At 38.1% G+C, this 22091-nt stretch overlaps 1 protein-coding gene across 6 annotated transcripts in view; it reads right to left on the minus strand.

The window, feature by feature from the left end:
* The window catches only part of LOC132147492 (septin-9-like), a 101594-nt gene that overhangs the window by 41155 nt on the left and 38348 nt on the right, over window positions 1–22091 (minus strand). For 4 of the 6 annotated variants that reach the window (XM_059557083.1, XM_059557081.1, XM_059557084.1 and 1 more), the window contains one exon: window positions 16195–16875. The exons of 1 other annotated variant lie outside the window; for it this stretch is intronic. In XM_059557083.1, the coding sequence (XP_059413066.1) occupies window positions 16195–16875 (681 nt within the window). Of the gene's footprint in view, window positions 1–16194; window positions 16876–17348; window positions 17496–22091 lie in introns of those variants that run through there. One more of the 6 variants, XM_059557080.1, reaches the window with a different exon arrangement.

Below are 22091 nucleotides of genomic sequence, written 5' to 3' on the forward strand. Positions count from 1 at the left end.
GACTCTGGTCCCAGTACCTCAGGCAGCCATCTCTCAAGGAAACCCACCGTATCTGAGCCTTCAGCGCCTTCAGGGAGGCCAACGAGACGCACATTATTACGACGACTTCGATTTTCCTGGTCTTCCAATTTAACTCCAAGAAGTTTCACCTGTTGCTGAAGAGTGTCTACTGTATTTTGCAAAACGGACACCTGGTCTTCTGTATCGCTGATACGTTGTTCCGCGTTTGACAGTCTGTCAGAAAATTCCTTAACTTCTTGTTTAACCTTCTGTATGGCTGAGAGGATTCCTGTAAATTGGACTGAAAAGCATAATGTTGCTCTCTTGATTTTTATCAGTAAGCCTATTTGTGCTGACTTCTTTATCCTCAGGCGCCATGTTAGAATGAGGATTAGCAGGCTCAACATTGGATTCGTCTTGATTTCCATGTTTTTTCTTTGTTGTTCGCGATGTAATTTTGTAGTAGAGTTGTTTACAGTGACCTAACATATATGTATTTTTTCAGTTTCAGAATGATGTGAGGCTGTTTAAGAATGAAATTGCCGCATGCTGTGAGAGCTCAGATAAACGCGTGCGATCAATGTGCCGCCATGTTGACCTCCTACTTGTTTTTTTTTTATAAAAAAATAAAAAAATATACCACGAATTAAGCAAATAAAATGAGGAGACTGAAACCGATACATTATGTTAGGCTTCATGACAGTCTGACAAATGTTACATAACCTAAAATGTACATACCAACATGTTAAACATTTAAAGAGCACACATTTTTTTACATGTGAAACACTGATTAAGCAGCAAACCTCAGTGGGCAGCTGCCGCCCTGTTTTCCAGAGCTGTTGGGAATGTAGAGTCATGGTGAGGAGGCCGTTAGAGAAAACAGAGTCAGACGCAGTCAAAGGCCTGTTTGTCACCATGTGTCCAGCACTGCAGCATGCTTCATGCAGATGAGAAACCACCACTCGCTTCCGCATCACACAACAGCTCTATTGTTCTCTCCAGCACCAAGGGCCTGAGGAGGACACGTGTGAACAAGGACTCGAGGACGATTTAGTAGGAAAACTGCTCCATCTAGACTGCTTTTCATTTGAAGCAGTCTCCCTCGGCCAAGACTGGAGATCTATTTTAGGCCAGTGGTTCTCAACTGGTACGTTGTGACCAGAAATGGAAGGTTGGTTCTGTATGGGTTATGAAAATAAAATAAAATAAAAAAACATGTCAATGTATCACAAACGTTCATGATTAATAATTATGGCACTGTGTTGGGTCATCACTTAATTCCCACTGTTAAAACTAGGTCCTGAAGCAAAACAAGTTTAAAACCACTGATCTAAGTCCAGGCAAAAACTACTAAGTGACCTCAGCATCAACCCTTTCTGTGGGAGAAAAAAACTAACAAATTGAAGCTTCAAATCAAAGAGTTAATATAGAACTGCCTTCCCGAAGAGAAAACATCCACAGATACACATACGCAGTGATTCAGCATGTATCAAAACTACATAAACTTCTACTGTTTGTGTGAAACTAGGGAAAGACGACCGAAGAAAAATAAACTCTAGCTATTAGCATTTCAAAGGCGCCACAGTAAAGTTCATTTCAAATTAAGCATGCAGACGCCTCATGGGGCAGTGTGTGTGTGTGTGTGTGTGTGTGTGTCATGGTCCTGAGGGATGCACACGTGGGGGAGTTAAAAGTATAGTTCAAAATTAACATTTCTACAACAACAAATCTACTTTAGTGGTTACTTATGCATTTAAGTAGTTCAGAGTGGACATAGACCACATCTCAAATCTCAAAATCTCAAAAACAGGTTTGTCATACTGTAATCTCTTCACCTGATGGAAAAAGGTAAGACTTGTGTAGAACAGTGACTCCTAGTGGTCCTCAAAGCAGCTGCAGAGAGAGAGAGAGAAAAAGAGAGGAAGCAAGGGGTCCTTTGATAACCTATAGCTCACAACTCTAATAGGAATTCAATCTGAAATGACTCATGAGCCATCAAAACCACATCCTGCATTTATTAATTCCTCTCACAGCCAAGTGGTTCTTGATCTCCATTCTTTCTTTCACCTATTCATTAATATCTGGATCCAGGCTAAGCCTGAAGTTGTCTAAATGAGCCTGATGTGGATGTAGCTGGAAAATATTGCCAGCACCTTTTCAGAGTGACACAAAAAGTTATCACAAAAGAGGACTATTCACAGGAATAGTTCTGGACTGAGTAATAACTACAGAGCAAAGCCAACTCAGACATCCAACACTGTGTGTGTGTGTGTGTGTGTGTGTGTGTGTGTGTGTGTGTGTGTGTGTGTGTGTGTGTGTGTTTGTGTGTGTTTGTGTGTGTGTGTTTGTGTGTGTGTGTGTGTGTGTGTGTGTGTGTGAGATTAGTGGAAAGTTTGCTGATGTGGTGAAGCTTCAAAATGAGATCAGTACGAACATTTCAAAAATTACGAACATATAATAAGTAACTTTTCATTTGAATCTACTCGTCTCTGGCCAAATTGCAGAAGAAAAGCAGCTGAAAATTTGACACACAGAGGCCTGAACGCCCAGATGTGGTCAGATACTGTGATCGCTTGACAAACCATGACATTAACTGCTGCATCAATGAGCAGCGCTAACCTCCAGATCACCCTTTCTTACTCTCTTTTGTTTTTCAGTCTCCTCGGTAACTTCTCATACAAGAAAAAAGAAACAACAAAAAAGGCTGGAAACTTCTAGATCATCCCATCGCTGACATTCGCAGGGCTCTCGGAGGAGAATGCATGTGCCAAACACAGTAAAATTAAGAGTGCTCCTAGCATTCCACTCCTCTCAGGAACTCACTCCTTCAGCCCCTCTAGAAAAGTTGTGTGGTCATCTAGTGTACTTACTGAAGAAGCAAATGATGGTCTGCAATAAAAAAAAATAAAAATCCAAAGATAAAGGTGATGCATGCAATTTTAAGTTAAAATACTTCCTATCCAGTGGTGTAGTCCTAAAGAAAAAAGTGGGTTACTATTATCCAGTCGCAAATATGGATAGAAGTAGTCATATGCAAAAAAGTAAGCATACTACGTATAGTGCCGTATGGCCCTGACTACACCACTGTTCCTATCCCAGTTCAAAATGCACAGACAGCTTTAACTAATCTATTCATAGGTTGAATCTCACACTGTGGTGCTATAAAAACATTGCTCTATAAGCATCCAGACCTTACTGGTGTGAGTCTGGGGAAGGACAATCTGTTTGGTGACCAATGACAGACACGGAGAAGTTCAGAAAACCTGTTTGAAAGTGAAACAATGGAAAAACACATCTGTGTGGTGGCATTTCCACAAAAATGTGTTACATTGCTGCTTGCATGCTCTGCGACACTTTAAAAGTGAAATTTCTAGTGAGAGTCACTAAAACCCTATTCAATTAATTTGAAACAAATGGACATGTATCTGGCAAAGTGTTATTACACTGGTTGTTGTACAAATAAAAGCAGTAGGGAAATAAAATGTTCTGTTTACATTTGAAAATAACGTACGGCCTACACTAAACCTAGTATTAAAAAATGCAAACATGAGTAAACACATTTGCTGAAGCAACCTCTAGTATACTTTTACTATGTGCTGAGCCTTTTTTTTGTGACTCAAGTAAATGCTGTACAGGTGAGATACCGAGCAAGCTTATTATGTTAGAAATGCCATACATATGGAGCTGGTTATGCGATACAAATGTTAAGTTGCGATAGAGTTAAGAATCTCTGATTCAGGGATTTGAACTCTTGATATCTGGCAACCAAACTAGTGAAAGCTCGCGTAGTAGAGGCATGTAGAGATGTCCCACATGTTACATTTTTGGACACTCAGCGCAATAATCAAAATTCACAATATTTTCACATTTTACATCATCTTCAAAATTATTGTGACATTATCGCTAATATTCTATATTTCGCCCACCCCTAATGTAAGGTCAAAAAACACTTTCATTTTCTTATACGTTTACTTTTACCTTATTTGCTCAATGACTCACTCAATTCATTTTTCCAAACCCCTCCTTTGTGAGACACAAATCTGCGGTGATTGGTCTGATTTGTCGATTTCATTTCTATTTGATCTTGCCTGTAATGCCTGATAAGGCAGTGTTTGTGAGCACAGTGCTGCTTTGTGTACAATGTTACCAGGGAAACAGCAATTTTTACCACTCCAAAAGTGGCACCTAGTGGCAAAGTGTCATTTTTAATTCAGACCAACGAAAAAAAGTTTTCCCAGTTCTGGGCGTGCAACAAGTGGGCGGGCAATATGTTAATGTTTCATGTTGTCTCTTAAAAACGACTCATTTAAATTAATCAGAGTTGACTCTTTTGAGAGACAATAACTACACAGTGCACTTTCAGATTTAAAACTTTGCAGGATGTTTTCATTCACTTAGAGCGGCGTCACTGCATGGTTTTCATGCAGGTTTCACACTGCATGAAAAGTCATTTTCAAAAATCCATAATGGGCCACTTTAAGGTTATAACATAGTATTGTGCTACAAACAACACAAAAATAAGCTTTTATTAATTAATTATCTGCTCATGTAATATGTGTGAAAAGGAAATAAAAGTTGCAGACGTTTTGCTGCCTTTAGTGTAGAGGTCTTCACGGGTCCAAAAATCCGTGCCCGAACCCGAAAGAGACCCGTAATGTACTACACCGAACCGACCCGGACCCGTCTAATATTTCAAAAGCTGGACCCGGACCCGTGTAGATCCGAGAAATGCCACCCGGACCCGACCCGTCTAGTATTTGAAAGCTGGACACGAACCCGGTCGGGAAGACACAGACTTGTCGATTGTCACATATTCCACCATAAATTGCTATTACAAGTCAATAAACCTGTTGCGAAAAATACAGCTTTTTGTCTTACCTAATTTAAAGAGCCGTAGTCACTCTTCCTTGTACCTGACTGCCTGTGATGCATTACAATCCTCCGACAAGAAAGTTATTCATGTTATTCCTCTCGTTATTCCAAGTCCAAGCTGAATCCACTCATTATTTCAGCTTCAAAAGTCCTCTTGATGTCACGGTGACGGATGACAAATGCTACTGTGCACATGTACGTTCTGACTCGAGTTAACTCGCATAATAACCTCAACTGTTTGCCCTTTTGAACTATAATAACGATCGCTCGTGCAATGCCATGGCCGCTGACGTTATTTATTTGCCATCATCTGATCTCTGTGCTCTCTGCTCTGCATCGAGTCTGAATCTGACCACTAAAACTTTAAGATTAAACGGTTCATTTATAATATTATAAAAATGAGAGAAAATGTTAAACGTGGTTTGGCGGTCGAAGTGTCCCTCACTGGTTGCCATAGAATCATGAAATGCACTCAAGACTGCACATGCGTGCTAGCTGTATCAACCTAAAATGCTTTAATGCAATTTGAGCGTCATAGAAAACATTCATGTGACAGTTCACCTCAGATTGTGTTGCTGATTTGAAATATATTAAATATGAGTGTGTCATGTCTGCAAGCATTAATACCGTGCGTGCACTTGTATTAACTCTGAGTCTGCGCGAGAGAGAGAGAGAGAGAGAGAGAGAGAGAGAGAGAGAGAGAGAGAGAGAGAGAGAGAGAGAGAGAGAGAGAGAGAGAGAGAGAGAGAGAGAGAGAGAGAGAGAGAGAGAGAGAGAGAGAGAGAGAGAGAGAGAGAGAGAGAGAGAGAGAGAGAGATCACTTTTTTAGCAGTGTTTGATCACGGCCGGGTGTTCTCGGAGTCCGATGACTCCGATCGCACGGGTATTACACACAATGTTAAACAGACCCGGGACCCGAGGTAATAGATTCGGACCCGACCCGGACCGGGCTGATCATTTAAAATATAGACCCGAACCCGTACGGGTCCTGGGTCGACGGGTCTCGGGTGCACTGTGAAGACCTCTACTTTAGTGTTCATTTCAGCTCGAAAGTGGTATGTTTTTAGAGTAGGAAAAGGCACACATTTCCAGTAATCCCGATTCCTAGGTTGTTATACAGTATCTGTCCAGGGATTTAGGATTTGTATGTCCTAAATCAGAGCACATAGAAAATAGTATGTCACAGTCTTTAGGGTTTATATTGTTCACAACCCCAACCCTCTACATTGCGAGTAAATCACTCGCATATGCGACTAAATCTTCACTCTGGCGACTAAATGAGGTTTAATATTAGCCAATGGCTAATAAATTCTCAGATTTTACTCGCCAGTGTGTGAGTTGGAGGGTAAGTATAAATTTAGCACAGATATATATATGTTCACTCGCCGAACACTCTCTGACTGAACGCTATAGAGTTTCACTCTCCTTCAACTGATCTGTGATATTTTTCAGTTCATCTGAATGGATGCAAAAGCGCACCTATTTTACTTTAACATAAACTCTAGTGTGAAGGCGCGCACCCTGCCGTCACTTTCTCTCACACATACGCAGAGAGAGAGCGAGAGAATTGACGCGCTACATGTAAACGATCTTCTTTGTTGTATTTTCTTGTCAAAATAACAGAGTTCCTTTGGAATTCCTCAGTTTAAGAACTGCCGGGTTTTCCGCTAGTGGGCGGAACAATCTCATTGGCTGGCGCTCACCTATTGTCGTTTTGATTTCAGCAAATCAGTTCGAGCGAACGCACAAAACGCAGCTCATTCATCCTAAGTGATTATTATAGTGTTCTTATTAGTATAATTCATATCATTATTATCTTATTCGTTTTTTCCCAATTTTTTTTACAGAAACACTGAATGACCAAAAAGCACCACCAGTCACAGGTCAGTTAAAATGACTAATATGCATTAATACATTATCAAGTTTTAATTCTAATTACTAAAGTTCTATCATTAAATAATACCTGATTGTCATATAATAATGCTTGACTGACTGATGTTAAGAGTGTACTTTCAGATATTTAAAAACTGTGCCATTTTAATGTTTGTAAAATGACACAGTTTTTAAATATCTGAAAGTACACTCTTAACATCAGTCAGTCAAGCATTATATATATTATATATATTAGTCTGGCGAGTAAACTATAAAATTTACTATCTAATGGCGATTCAATTGCCAAGGTGTCCGTAGAGGGTTGCAACCCTCAGCGCTATGCATGAGTTTTGGCTTGTAACGGTTTTTGATGCTGCATCAAGACAAAATTTTATGGTACTATATTTCCCAACAGCCATGCACTGGCTTAGTTCATACTTCAATATCATTTGTGAGGTATGTACTACCATAAGTATAGAAGTTTCTGTCCAAGGAAGAAGAAAAAAAAAACTTAGGATAAACTGCCATTTAAAATCAAGTGCCAAAGAAATGACCAAAAAAAACTCAATTAGGATCTTACTCGGCCTCAAATTATGGTCTTGTCTTTGGATTAAAATCCCATTTAACAGATCTTAAAGGTTCACAGTCAGAGTTTTCTGCCACAGTAAGCAGGTCTCTGCTAAGATGTGTCAGCAGATTTATGGATAGAGGTCAGTTCCTCAGAAGAAAGAAACTCATACAGATATGGAATGACAAATGATGACAGAATATTAGATTTTGGGTGAAAAAAACAATTCAATTCAATTCGATTCAATTCAATATCTTCACACTATAAGCATGCCATTTGAAGTGCTTTGGTCTTATAAAACACATGGATATACACACAATACTTCCTGAAGTCAGGGTAGAGGTCACTCTTAAGTATAAAAAGGAGGTAAATGTGTCTGAACAATGTCTGAATCATTAAAGCACCTCTTAAGAAGCAGGAAGGTCTTTTGCGTCACTTTAACAGCTTTCTCAATTTATCTCAGCCTCTGCACCAAAGAGCAACATGACAGTGATGACTTCACTCATTCACCTTCTCTCTTCCTGTCCCTAGCTCCTTGGAAACAATCATCATAGTTTCAACACACCAGTGAGCAAACTTAAAAGCCTCCTACAAAATCCAGGAGCAGCTCTGCACCGTTTACCATGCTGAGTCCAAAGGAAATAGAGCAAGGTCAACCAGTCACAGCTGATGGCTCAAGGAAGGAAGCTCGTGTGAATGTGCGCATGAGTGTGTGTTTGTTTAAGAATATGAACTCCACTTTAGATCACTTCCTGATAAAGCCAACAAAGCAAAAGAGCTTTTTCTCCAGGAAATATGGGTGTTTCTTCAACTACAGTCACCTTCATGTCCAAAATTTTTATTTTTGTTAAAACTAAATAATATTACTTGTTTACCAAGTAGACAAGACTGTCAATGAAGACCATGATTTTTTTTTTTACTGCACAAAAATCAATGTTAATATTAGTATTTTTGGGCTACTTTTGTATGTGCATAATTTTCAATATAGTTCTAATTTTGTCATTATCTAAAAAGTGTGTATTTTTTAAGTATATTTAATATATTTTAGGGATGTACCGAATATTTAGCAACTGAAATTATTCGGCCAAAAATAGCAAAAAAAAATCTTTTCAGCCGAATAAGTGAAAAGACAGAATAAACTGTACCGAACAATGATTTTGACGCATTCAAATAGAGGTGCGCGCTAAATAAATTAAATTAATAAATTTATTGTAACTTTACACAGTGTTCTGAGCCTGGTTTCTCCCAAGGTTTTTTTCTCCATTCTGTCACCGATGGAGTTTCGGTTCCTTGCCCGCTGTCGCCTCTAGCTTGCTTAGTTGTGGACACTTCATCTACAGCGATATCGTTGACTTGATTGCAAATAAATGCACAGACACTATTTAACTGAACAGAGATGACATAACTGAATCCAATGATGAACTGCCTTTAACTATTATTTTTGCATTATTGACACTGTTTTTCTAATGAATGTTGTTCAGTTGCTTTGACGCAATGTATTTTGTTTAAAGCGCTATATAAATAAAGGTGACTTTGACTTTGACTTTGTTCACACTGGGATCTATAATATTTTCTAACTATTAAGATGAAAAGTCAAAATCAACATACATATGAAATGTGCAGACATTAAAATGTGCAGTGATTCTCCTGGTAATAAAAGTGCAAGATCCAGACAGCCTACACCACAAACAATAATTCTTAATGCCGCAACATCTCTCGCAATATGCAAATCCAATTGGTCCTGTATATGCAGAACAAATGCAAGAGGTCTGTCCGGCTGGCTGGGGTCTAATCAGAGGTCACACCTCATTTAAGAGAAAACTTGCAAGACAAAAGTCGGTCCCTGCGGGGATATAACTTTCCATTAGCCGCAAGGTTGAGGGAGAAGGAAAAATTCACAGACAAATACTTCAGTGAAGGTCTTCCAACCAAAAGGCATGCTATCTCTAACTAATACATGAAAACTCTCTGAAAAACATACATGCTATAAAAAGAGAGAGAGAAAAAAGATACATCCAATAACCTCACTTTAAGTTAAAGAATAAACGGACCTCACAGTGCACTATTCCATTCCCCACAGCAGAACATTCACTACAAATCAAACGGTTTCTATTACACACACAAAATAGTTAACTATGAAACTTTCAATGGCAAAAGGTTTTCGTGATAGAACTCTTTCCTTTTGGGGTGATCTGAATCTGAAGGAATTTCCCCACAAACATTCACAGGGGGGATTCATCAGGATGGCAGAAAAAGACAAACGGTCACCTGGTAAATGTGTCATTCTGTTCAGTTCATTGTGAACTCCCTCTCATCCCTACGGGTCACAACCAAGTCATCCAGCAGTCACCATTAAAGCAATACATGCTCTTCATGAGAAACACAGACATAAATCGCAAACTAGTGAGTAAGCACTTTTCATCATCTGTTAAAGATCATGTAAGAAACAATAAAGCTTTTTTTTTTCCAAACTCATGAAGAGTGTGACCTGGACTAACAATTGTAATATCAGATGTATTAGTATATACTAAATCAAGACAACACACAGCAATAGACAACTGATTGAATGAAATTAAACTAATTATTTGAAATATAAAAATAAAAAAGTTATCAGCATATTTTCTATCCATTTTAAATACTTTAGTGCATCTTTGATGAATACACATAATCAATGTAAATTTTGTTACAAATGTCAAATTGTTTTGTTATTTTTTTAAATAAATCTCATGCATCAATGCATTATGTTATACAATTCACATCACACGACATGAACAGCAACACATGCTTTAAATTCTTAGTACTGGCGCATTTTATCCAGTTTAAAGTTAAAAAAAGCCCTACTCTGAGGTCAGTTTTTTTTCCCCTCATCTAGACACTTTACAGAGATTTTGTTCTGCCTGGCACTTAGTGCTTTATCTCTCTCTTTTCTGCTTGTCCTTATCTGGACTTTGTTAGCAGGACTCTGCTCGCTGCATCCACACTGAGGCTTGTGCAGGAACAGTAATTAAACCCAAATGTCCCGCAGGCTTCCTGGATCAAATCCTGAAAAGGTTTTCAATCTCTTTTAGAGATTCTGTCTTATTTTATACTCAAAAATAAAAATCCTCTAGGACCAACAAAGGACAACAATACACACAAAAAACTAAAATATAGAAATACATTGTGTGTATATAAATACAAGGGGCTTGTTGGTTGCTCATGTGTCGCAAACCAACAAGCCCCTTAGCTAGGCTGTAAGACCGTGTTCTCACAATCTCACTCGTAACACTTGTGCCAGAGGCAGGGGCGCCTTAAGATAACCAAAGGCCCCTGGGCTACAGCATTACAGTAGGCCCCCGGACCCCAGAAAACCTCTTTTTCCTTCTTTAAGCTTCCTAACAATTTTGTCAAACTTTGTTTCTTGTCTTGTTAATATGCAAGTTAACACACACAACACTGTTCTGAGTAAAATGTGAATATAAGAGAATCAAATTCACTCTATGCCACAAGGTGGCGCTTGTGGAAAAGCAGAATTATATAGCCAGGGGTGCACATAAGTGGTCCGCAGGTCTGCATGCGCGACCAAAATAAAAAATGTGTAATATAAATATGTTCTGACAGCACATTAGCGTACCGACATGGTTGACAGTTGCTAATGCACAATTACCATTTTAGATCACAAACTGTACTATATAAGTTTTATTTTCAACCTGAAAGCATAAATCTAGGCTGTGCCTACAGTTTCAAAGCACAATACAAAACTGCGACATTAATCCACTGACAATCTTTAATCAGCAGCGCTAAATCCGGAAGCGCGTATACTTGCTGGTAACCCGCCAAAATAAAAGCCGGTTGATTTTAAGTTTGAATATGATGAAAACACTTTTGTTTATTTATTTTTAGACGCTTTTTTCCAAAGCGACTTAAAATTGGGGAATACATAAAGCGATTCTTCTTAAAGAGGCAAACAAACAAAGTAGTAGTAAATATTTGCATTTTATTTTTAAGTTTATTTACTATAAAATAAATGCATTTGTATCTTATACTAGGACTGTTTTTATTTTTAAATAATATTATCACACTATTATTTAGTTTATTTACTATTATTTATTTTTTTTTAAAACTAAATAAAGTGTAATAATATTATAAATATTATTAATTATTTTTTCATAGTTGCATTTAATGGGTCACGCTATATGCAGTGTGAGGACCAAACCAAATCTCCAGGTTCTCTTATGAGAGCCAGGCTGAAAAAATGTTGTGCACCCCTGTATATAGATTTTCCATTTTGAGCTTGATTAGTTTGATTCATTTTGAGTATAAATACTGGGTACTTCTTGGGCTAGTTTAAAACAAGCAACCACAATTATGGGAAAGACTACTAACTTGACAGTTGTCCAGAAGACAATCATCAACACCCTCCACAAGGAGGGTAAGAAACGGAAGGTCATTGCTGAAAGGGCTGGCTGTTCACAGAGTGCTGTATCAAAATATATTAATTGAAAGTTGACTGGAAGGAAAAAGTGTGGTAGGAAAAGTTGCACAAGCAACAGGGATGACCACAGCCTTGGGAAGATTGTCAGGAAAAGCAGATTCAAGAACTTGGGAGAGCTTCACAAGGAGTCAGCACACTCAGAAGTCTTCAGGAAATGGACTACAGCTGTCATATTCATAGAACCAAGCCTCTCCTGAACCAGAAAAAGCATTTCATCTGGGGTAAGGAGAAAAAGAACTGGACTGTTGCTCGGTGGCCCACAGTCCTCTTTTCAGATGAAAGTAAATTTAGCATTTCGATTGGAAATCAAGGTCTGGAGTATGACTGGAGAGGCACAGAATCCAAAGTCTAGTGTGAAGTTTCTGAAGTCAGAGATGATTTGGGTGTTGTGACGTCTGCTGGTGTTGGTCCATTGTGTATTATCAAGTCCAAAGTCAATGCAGCAATCTACCAGGAGATTTTGGAGCAATCCATCTGCTAACAAGCTTTATGGAGATGCTGATTTCCTTTTCCAGCAGGACTTTAGCACTTGCCCACAGTGCCAAAACCACTTCCAAGTGGTTTAATGACCATGATACTACTGAGCTTGATTGGCCAGCCAACTCACCTGACCTGAACCTTACAGAGAATCTATGGGTATTGTAAAGAGGAAGATAAGTAACATCTGACAAACAATACAGAGGAGCTGAAAGCCACTATCAAAGCAACCTGGGCTTCAATAATGCCTCAGAAGTGCCACAAGCTGATCGCCTCCACGCCACGCCGCATTGAAGCAATTCATGCAAAATGAGCCCCAACCAAGTATTGAGTGCATTATTAAACCTGCTTTGGAGATCTTGAACATTTCTTTCTTTTTTTTTTTTTTTTTTTTTGATTGATCTTTGAGAAAATATTCACTTTTTTGAGATACTGAATTTTTTTTTATATTTCAGTTTGTGTGCAATGAATCTAGAATATAAGAAAGTTTGCTTTTTTTAATTAAATTAAAAGAACTTTATCATATTAAAATTTTCTGAGATGCACCTGTAAATCACTAATTATTATTTATTCAACATCAGTAGATCAAAACAACACGGCATGTTGGCATAAATGTGGGTTATTTGGTGGCTGCTAACTGCGTTTTTATTTTCAAACATGACATGCTCACGCTTTATTAATTAAATTACAGCCATATAAAGTTAAATGATCACATTTAAGCAATAGGACAATTCCTATTCTTCCATCCCCAGATTTAAAATTGAGACTTTGAAGCATCACTATTTATGGGAGACAGATGACACACAGATCACATTCAAGCAAGTTACTGAACTCTCACTGTATGACGTTACAGAATGTTGTCTGGTCCTTTCACATAGCAGTGTTGTGTTTCTGTTAATCTGCATGTTGAAAAAGATATTCTGGTGCTGCAGTTATTTACTAGTGAATGCATTCCGCTTACAGTATATCGATGGAACACGTGAAACATATCAACTATACAAATTCTGTGGGGGGAGCCTAAACTGAGCCATTCATTATATAGGCTACTACAACCAGGGGATCACTAAAAATGAGTGTGTGAGTTTGTTTACAGAATGCTGTTGTCAGTGCTGCAAACTCCCATATAAATATTTTTTCAAATAATATAATTTCCCTGCAGCCAGTGGGCCCCCTGTAAAAGTAATCAGAGCCTTATATCTTTCATATGCAAATGTGGAATCTGATGGGGGACACCTTGATACAATAACACCAATAAGAAACAGATGCTTAGCAATGGAAGCGCTTGATAAGAAATAGAAAACATAAGCACCAGAAATAGCAAGTCTTTGTATTGGGAGAACAAACAGTTCACCCAAAAATGAAATCTGTCATCATTTACTCACCCACATGTCGTCCCAAATCTTTGACTTTCATTTGTCTTCGATAAACAACCAAGAGATTTATTTTGTTCCTTCATTTAAAGGCCATGCAACCAAAACATTGGTGCAATAAAACTAAAAGGCCAATCATGCGTGTTTGATGCATGAACTAGTGAGTTTTAAGGATGAGCTTCCAATGATGAATGTTTATGTGTGAATAAATAAGTCTAAATTAAATCCATCCATCAAGTAAAGTGACTAAGAGAAGACTTGGATTAAGCCACAGTTTCAAAGATGAAAAGTCTCATGAGTTTGGAGTGGCATGAAGGTGAGTAAACGATGACATTTCTTTTTGGGTGAGTTGAGAAAATCTACTGTGTCTGTAACAGACTTTAATAAGAGTTATCCTTAATTTCTCGATTTGTTTTGTGAGCTTGTCAGCTAAAAGAGAATAATAAAAAAATGGTACAGAGAGCAAACGCTTCTTGGCGGCCTAACAGAACTCGTGCATGAAAGGACTGTTTATAAGTTTATTCCCCCCTCACCCCCGTTTAACTCTTTGTTAGGTAAAAACATTTTTTTTGTGAAAATCACTGAATATGTCTAATAATGTTAATTTACATTTTTGTATCGCTTCATTTAGCTCTTATGGTGATCTCTGAAGTAAAAAAGAAACGCTAATAAAACTTCAAGAAAAATCAGTAAAGTTTTGGCCATCATTCAGACGGGGTCTGCTACGGTATCCATGTCCAAGATTTAGATAAATGTTTCTTTATTTGGTGCTTTAAAGCTTCACTGTTCTTCTCAGATTGGCTCAATGCACAGTTTTTAGTCATGACTTTGGAATACGGTTTCTGAGCCAGTGTTGCACTCAGAACTAATACTGTCCCAAAAAAACAGGCCTTTTCAGTAGGAGTGCAAGAATAGCCATTGCTTGGGCTAAATTCAATCTTAAAACGGCAACCTCACATTTTGATCACATAAACAGCCTGACACCCTGTCTATCTGAGTGGAGAGAGAGTAGATGGGGCTTATATGGAAACTGTTCATATTTGTATTACTGCCTAAGAGGGATCCTGATAATCTCAGCGTTGATCCAGTGCTAAAATAATACATCAGATCTGTTGACCTCACTCAATGATACAGCTCCAACATTCTTTCCTATGAGGAGGTTCTGTTTTTCTCATTACCATATGCTGGATTTCTGTGTGATTTGATCACTGCTCTACCTGAAGTGTGCTTAGGAAGAAGACGTTCTCAGGGGTCGCTGCTTCTCAAAACACAAAGCTTCATTGTACCTCGATTTCAAAATAAATGACTTTGTATAAAGTGGAGTTCAAAGGTCTTCGTTGACAATGGAAAAATCTAGCTTGAAGCTTTAAATAGGGATGTACGATATCTATTGTCTACAATAATATTAGGGATTGCACAATTAATCAAAATTAAATAGCAAAAGCAATAAATCACGATTAGTCAGAAGCTGAGATTGTCGTGCATATCTTCCAGTGAAGCATGGTTCTGTGATCAGCAGTAAATCGGCATAGCCTTTATTACTGCTTAGAATACAATGAAATATTGTGTGCTTTATTCTGTTTTATTAAGCCATTTATTTCAAAACATTGACTGAAGTTATGAAGTGAGTTTGGAGTAAAAACATGTTATTAAATGTGAAGATCTCTCAGACTGAGTAGCATTTACTACACAGATCCATAGTTCACCGAGAAGATAAAAGCCGACAGCTGTCATTATCGCGAACAATTTCATAATCCTACAATTATACCGTCTGCGATTATGAATGTGATTTTTGAATAGCTTTTCAGAGAACTACAGCTGTGTAGTAAATGCCGCTCCACCTGAAAGCAGGTGATGGAGATTTACTACTAATCGCAGAACTGGCCTTACTGACAAAATATGCATTGCGTTTGATTAATTGTGCAGCCCTAAATATCATAATTGTTATTTTGATGACGTGCAAGATGACTTTGTCACTCACTTATGAAAAAGTGTATATGCTTTCATTGTCTGAGTAAGCATATTAAAATGCCTCCAAAAATAGTTCCAAACAAAGCCAGAGCAGAATCATTATCCATCTCTGAGCAAAACAAAAACAAACAACAACAAAAGACTGAGTGAATTATTCAATGACTGACTCGATAAGACAGGGACTTGCCACCCCCTACAAGTCTATTTCAAAATAATCATATATATCATTTATATATTATTTAATATTTCAGTATTCTTAAAAAAAATTTTTACTTTAAAAATAACATTCAAAAACTTGCTGTATCAAAAAGTCTATCTTAAGGTTATTTTATATGGTTAGAAACAAGATTACTAGCCTATATAAAGTTTTTTTGCTTCATGTTGCTTGTAATCCCATGCCAGCTTCTGGCTTCTATTTAACTAGAAAAATTGGTGAAAATGTTCACACTTTTCCTCAGGTTTATAAACCCTACTGAATATAAAACTCAGCAGACACTCCAAGTGCACGTCACAGTGTAAATATCAGATCCAGATCATGCAGGCATCTAGCCAGACAGCAATTTAGCAATGTTAAAGCACATGTGACTTACTCTCTTGAGGCCTTAGGGGGGCTTCATGTACTGCTGGAGGGGTTTTGTATTCATCGAAGTTAGGAGTGATGCTGGCTGCGGAAGTGAAGCTGTTCTCTGACTCCCTTGCAGGAGACAGGGTGTCCAGCTGTCTGTTAATGTGCATCTCCGCCCGTCTAGTCGGAGCTGAGATCTCAAGAGGGCTGGGAGGCTCTGCTCGCCTCTGGGACACCTCAGGGATCCGGGACGCAGATATTGGTGGGTCAGCTCTCCTTGGTGGTGTTGGAGGTTCCTGGGGTCTGCTGTGGTTACCGTCAGCCCTTCTGTAAAGAGGCCCATCTGTGGCTTTACTCTGGAGCGAGACCTCAGGTCTCTTTAAGCCGAAGCGGGTGATACCGGGACTGGGTGAGCTGTCCACCTGCTTGGAGGAGATGTCGATGGAGATCTCGGTCCTGCGCGACACAGCCTCCGGGATGCGGGCCCTCGATAACTCTATGCGCCCCATGCCAGACTTTGGAGAGCTCTGGTTGGAGGAGGAATCTGAAGCGTGCCTGGAGGTGGACTCGGAGTTGAGCGATCTCATGTCATGGAAACGGCTGCTCGTAGAAGAGGTGGCGGAGCGCAGAGGATTGGTCGTTCTACGGGACAGAGGGGATGGGTTTGTGGATGTGTCCTCCTCCACTTCAAATGACCTCTTAAGTGCTGTAAACAAATATGAATAAAAACATCAGGCAACTTTCAAAGCTTTAAAACAGGCAAACTTCCAGAAATGGATAACTACATACATTAATTAAATACATAAACGTAACTACATTGACTTAGTTTAGTTAGAATTTGCTAACTAAACCTAAAACAAACCAATTTTATAACAGAAAATTACGCAAGAACAATAGGGGTTAAATAATTAAATATAAGGCTTTATACATATAAAATAAGGCAGACTGATTTGTAATTTGGAATTTGTATCCCTGAATGCAATGACACAAAGATGTTGAAGATGTTTAATCTTTTCTACCGGATTAAAAATGTTAATAACGTTCGCATGGTCCCTCTGTAAACTCGTTATGTGTAAAGAAGCGACTAAAGTGTCTTTCGCGCCGGTGGAGAAATATACATAAAAAATAGTTGTCTGTTTGAAATAAGAACAGTGTATGGTTCGCTATTTTTTGAAATACCTGATTTCACGCGCTTCAAATGTTTAGTAAACATAGCTGCAGCTTGAGAGCTCTCACGCTTGAATGAACAGTCATCGCCTGACTCGAGTGCAATGGTGTCTGATTCGTTCATTTGAGCCGAATCATTTTAATGAATCGGCTGAATTAGTTCAGAAATTATTGTTTAGTTATTGATTCGGTTCGAACGCGGAACTGTCTCTTTTGAACACGACTGACTGGCAGTGATGGTGTTTTTATTCGTGTGCTGCTGCTGGCTCATTAAACTTAGAACGGCCTCTTTCGAATGCGATGAACTGAACAAAGAACGAACTGAAAGAGATTTGGACTGAACTGGACCTATTTGACACATTTAAATAAGTTACTTTAAACGAATAGCATAGCAGAAATATTTCGCAAATTGTAAACATTTAGGTAACTTATGACAGCGCAACGCATACGACAGAGGTTTTAAATAAATAGCATTTTATTAAATTTCATAATTATAGAAAGCTAAAGGGAAATTGTTAGGTAACTGATAAATCACCTATCTATCTATCTCGGCACTACTTATGATGCATCAGGTGCATTTTTGGACTTTTGTCCTGAGGCCTGGTTCTTTTTTGACTCTAGTACAGTCGAGAGTTAAATTGCTGGCATTGCATCAATACAAAAAAAAACTTTTCTCCCATAGCTAGGAGTGCAAACATTGATGAGGTTATGAAACTGGAGCTGGACAGCCTTAAGATAGCTTTTTCAATTATCTGCAATGTGGCGCTTGACAGAAAGACACAATGGCATGCTTGGTCACTCAGGACATTTGTGTGTACTAATCCCCGGGAAATGTCTAGACACTTGAGTCATGCACAGACACAGCAGTCATATTAATGGCCAACAGCAGTGCTATGCCTTTAAGTTCTGAGCAGGTGGTTTCTATTCCATCAGTTGGTCGTCCAAACATTAAACACACATTTACCTCTCTCTCTCTTTTGTAGAATGGCATGAATTGGCACTGCTGTTTGTTAACAACATAACATAATTTTTTAAGCTGGTGCTGGCAAAATATTGGACGTGTGTAAGTTAAGTATTTTCCAAGTGGCTTGGAAGCTCAGAGACTATTTCATGACTGTAACAGCAGTTTGGCCTAGTAAGAGTTGGCATAGGTGCCCATGGCACGTTAGTAAAATAAACAGTTTAATTTACTTACTGGAACCTTTTGCTGGCATCTCTCTGATACTACTCCTAAATCATATTTTATAAAAATTTATTTCTGTGGAGCCAGTAAATGCTGGATGGATGCAAAGGGCCTTTGCAAATAATGTCTTTTTGTCATACAAACTTCAAGGCATCCAATTCACAGCTGGATCTTAGTTCAGTGTGGGAGAGGATCAGTGTTTGAAGTTCTATTGGCAGCCTTATTTATGAGAAATAAACGATTGCTGCAATCAGATATGCATCCAGCTGTGGGACAAAATAGGAAAATTAAGAGTCTAAAGGCTAAAGGTGGCTATTTCTATTCTTAAGCTCATGAAAACTTTTCATGTACTGAATTAAATCTGAAATTAAAGTGAAAAAGAAAGTTGTGACATTTGCTAAGTATGGTAACCCATACTCTGAATTGGTGCTCTGCATTTAGCCCATCCAAGTGCACACACACACAGCAGTGAGAAGTGAACACACACCCAGAGCAGTGGGCAGCTATAGATCCAGTGCCCAGGGAGCGACTGGGGGTTCAGTGCCTTGCTCAAGGGCACTTCAGTCATGGGTATTGAGGGTGGGAGAGAGCGCTGCTCATTCACTCCCACCTACAGCTCCTGCCAGCACCAAGACTCGAAACCTGCAACCTTCGGGTTACAAGTCCAACTCTCTAACCATTAGGCCACAGCTGCCCCATGAAATAAAACAATATATAAATGTAATACTTAAAATGAAGCTTGAAAATTATAAATGAAAATTATAAATGTTGCCTTGACAATTAACTGAAATACTAAATATATATAAAATAAATGAATACTAAATAGGATACATACATTTCAAAAAAAATGAAAAAATACAAAAACTGTGGGGTGGTGTTGGCGCAGTGGATAAGACACATGCGTTTGGCGTGAGAGACCCGGGTTCGAATCCACTGTGAGACACCAATGTGTCCCTGAGCAAGACACTTAACCCCTAGTTGCTCCAGAGGCGTGTGACCTCTGACATATATAGCAATTGTAAGTCGCTTTGGATAAAAGCGTCAGCTAAATGAATAAATGTAAAATGTAAAAAAGGTTAACTATAATCAAAATGAAAACTGAAAATATATGAATAATAACTAACATAACAGTATGTAAACAAAAACACTAAAATAGGGGATAACACTAAAAAAAGGATAGCTAACCCAAACTCTAGCCTGGCTCTCATCGTACTTATCAAATAGAATGCAGTGTGTTAGAATTAAAGATGCACGCTCGAGTTATATGAAAAACACAACTGGTGTGCCTCAAGGATCTGTATTAGGTCCTTTACTCTTTAGTCTTTATATTAATGATCTTCCACAGTATTGTCACGGTGTTGATATACAATTATATGCCGATGACACTGTGTTGTACACATATGCAAAAAATGCTCAACTAGCGGCTGATAAATTAACTTGTGCCATGCAAGGCGTTGTTGAGTGATTTGAAGAATCCTGTCTTACATTAAATATTAACAAAACAAAAGGTATGTTCTTTTATAAAAATAAGCGGCAGATTCAAACTGCAGACATTTTTATTAAAAATGAATTAATTGATATAGTTACCGACTTTAAATACCTTGGTATAATTTTAGATTCGAATCTTAACTTTAAGAAACATATCAAGAAAATGAAAAAAACTATAAAATATAATTTAGCAAACTTCAGACAGATTAGATCATCCCTCCCAATGGATGTAGCCAAAGTGTTTATGCATGCTTTAATTTTCTCACATATTTCATATTGTGTAACCTGTTGGAGACAGGCCAGCGAATCTGCCATTAGACCTCTAGAATCAGTATATAAGCAAGCTTTAAAAATCTTTGATTAAAAAGCCATTTCGATACCACCATTGTAAGATTCTAGAGAAACACAATCTATTGAGTTTTGAAAACTTTATACTCTTTTCTAACTTGACTCTAGTGTATAAGATTCTACATGGCCTGGCCCCTGCATGCTTATTGGTTTATGTTCACACTCGTTCTGCGATCTCTGTCAAATCTACTAGAATAGCGTCTATTTTTGACTGTAACATATCTTATTGCCGCTCGACTTTTAAACAATCTGCTTTTTCTTTTAAAGCAACCACACAGTGGAATGCACTAACAGATGTTACAAAAAGCTGCAGTTCCATTAAGAGTTTTAAATCCGAACTGAAAGTTTCTCTGAAAAACAATCAAATTTGTAATCACTTACATTGATGTGCTACTGTCAAATTGTGTTTTTTTTTGTATCTTGTGTGTTTTTCATACTTTATTTATTTATTTATTTTTTCTCTTTTGTATTGGAGGTGGGGGAGTGTTATTTGTATGGACTGCAGATGTAAATTAGCCTGCGGCTAACTCTGGTACAATGCATCAAATGGAAACATTTATGTTAGAAATTGTACATGGTCCTTAATAAAAAAAAAAATATATATATATAACATACACACAAAAAGATAAATTGCAAAAGTCTCTTTGTTTGGACGGTTTATTTTTATTATTGTTATTATTATTATTATTTTTCTGTATAATGACAGGGAGACCAATATTGTTTTGAATGCTGCTGGCTTTCATTTATGGACAAATGCTTCAAAATGTGTGTTAATATAGGTGAACTGAACTACTGATTTAAGAGCATGTGGTAATTCAGAACTTTAAGCCAGGCAGGTCCAGGCTAGGTGTGTCCATTATACCTCTACATTTTACGTCATGTTATTCAGTGACATGCTTATCATAACACAGCACACATGGATCCATTTTCTTCCAACACACAGGAAAACTGACTTCAGCAGGAAAGGATGGAAGCTGATGCCCCTGTTTTACAGTACCCTTGCATTTGGATAAGGAAAAGAGACCTGCCAGGCATTTGTTTCATTTTTGAGTTGTTGAGTGATGGGGTTTTTTTTCGTTACACCGCTGGTGTTACGATTGGATATGCGATACTCTCAATTCAGGCTCAGAATATACATTTATTTTGAACCGCTTTGCTTTTTCTCATGAGAGAATCACCATGTTTCTCATGAGTCATCTTCAGAGGGGTCTTTCTTTTAAGATAATATAATTTCCTGTCATTTTAAAGTGTAGCTGGATTAAAATGGAATCCTGCATGTACCTAATAACCATGTATTATGCATTCTGTGATTATACTAGACATAATCAACAAAACTTTAATGGCAGTCCACACACAAGATCCCTTGGGCTGCATTAAGGCTCAACCGAAAATGATTGTGAATATGTGTTAAACAGGAAGAGACATTGTCTGTCTTGTTGCTTTAGTCCAGGCAATGATATACTTGGCACTGCATGCAATGTAGAGGCATACACAGATGAATCATAATAGTTTGATATACAACAGGATAAATCTCTCTCAGCATTTATCCTCAAACAACCTCTTCATTCACAGACAGGAAGTCAATCATTACAGGCAGATTTTACTGTGTAGTCCAATAGCTCTGTGCTTTTGGACTCTATAAAGTGCAGTATAAAAACCATACAGTGCACTACAGCCAAAACAAGCAGATGACCTCTTACATAAGAATCTTCATCTCAGTATGGTGCATGTGTATT

Source organism: Carassius carassius, chromosome 1 (assembly GCF_963082965.1).
Source record: "Carassius carassius chromosome 1, fCarCar2.1, whole genome shotgun sequence".
NCBI lineage: Eukaryota > Metazoa > Chordata > Actinopteri > Cypriniformes > Cyprinidae > Carassius > Carassius carassius.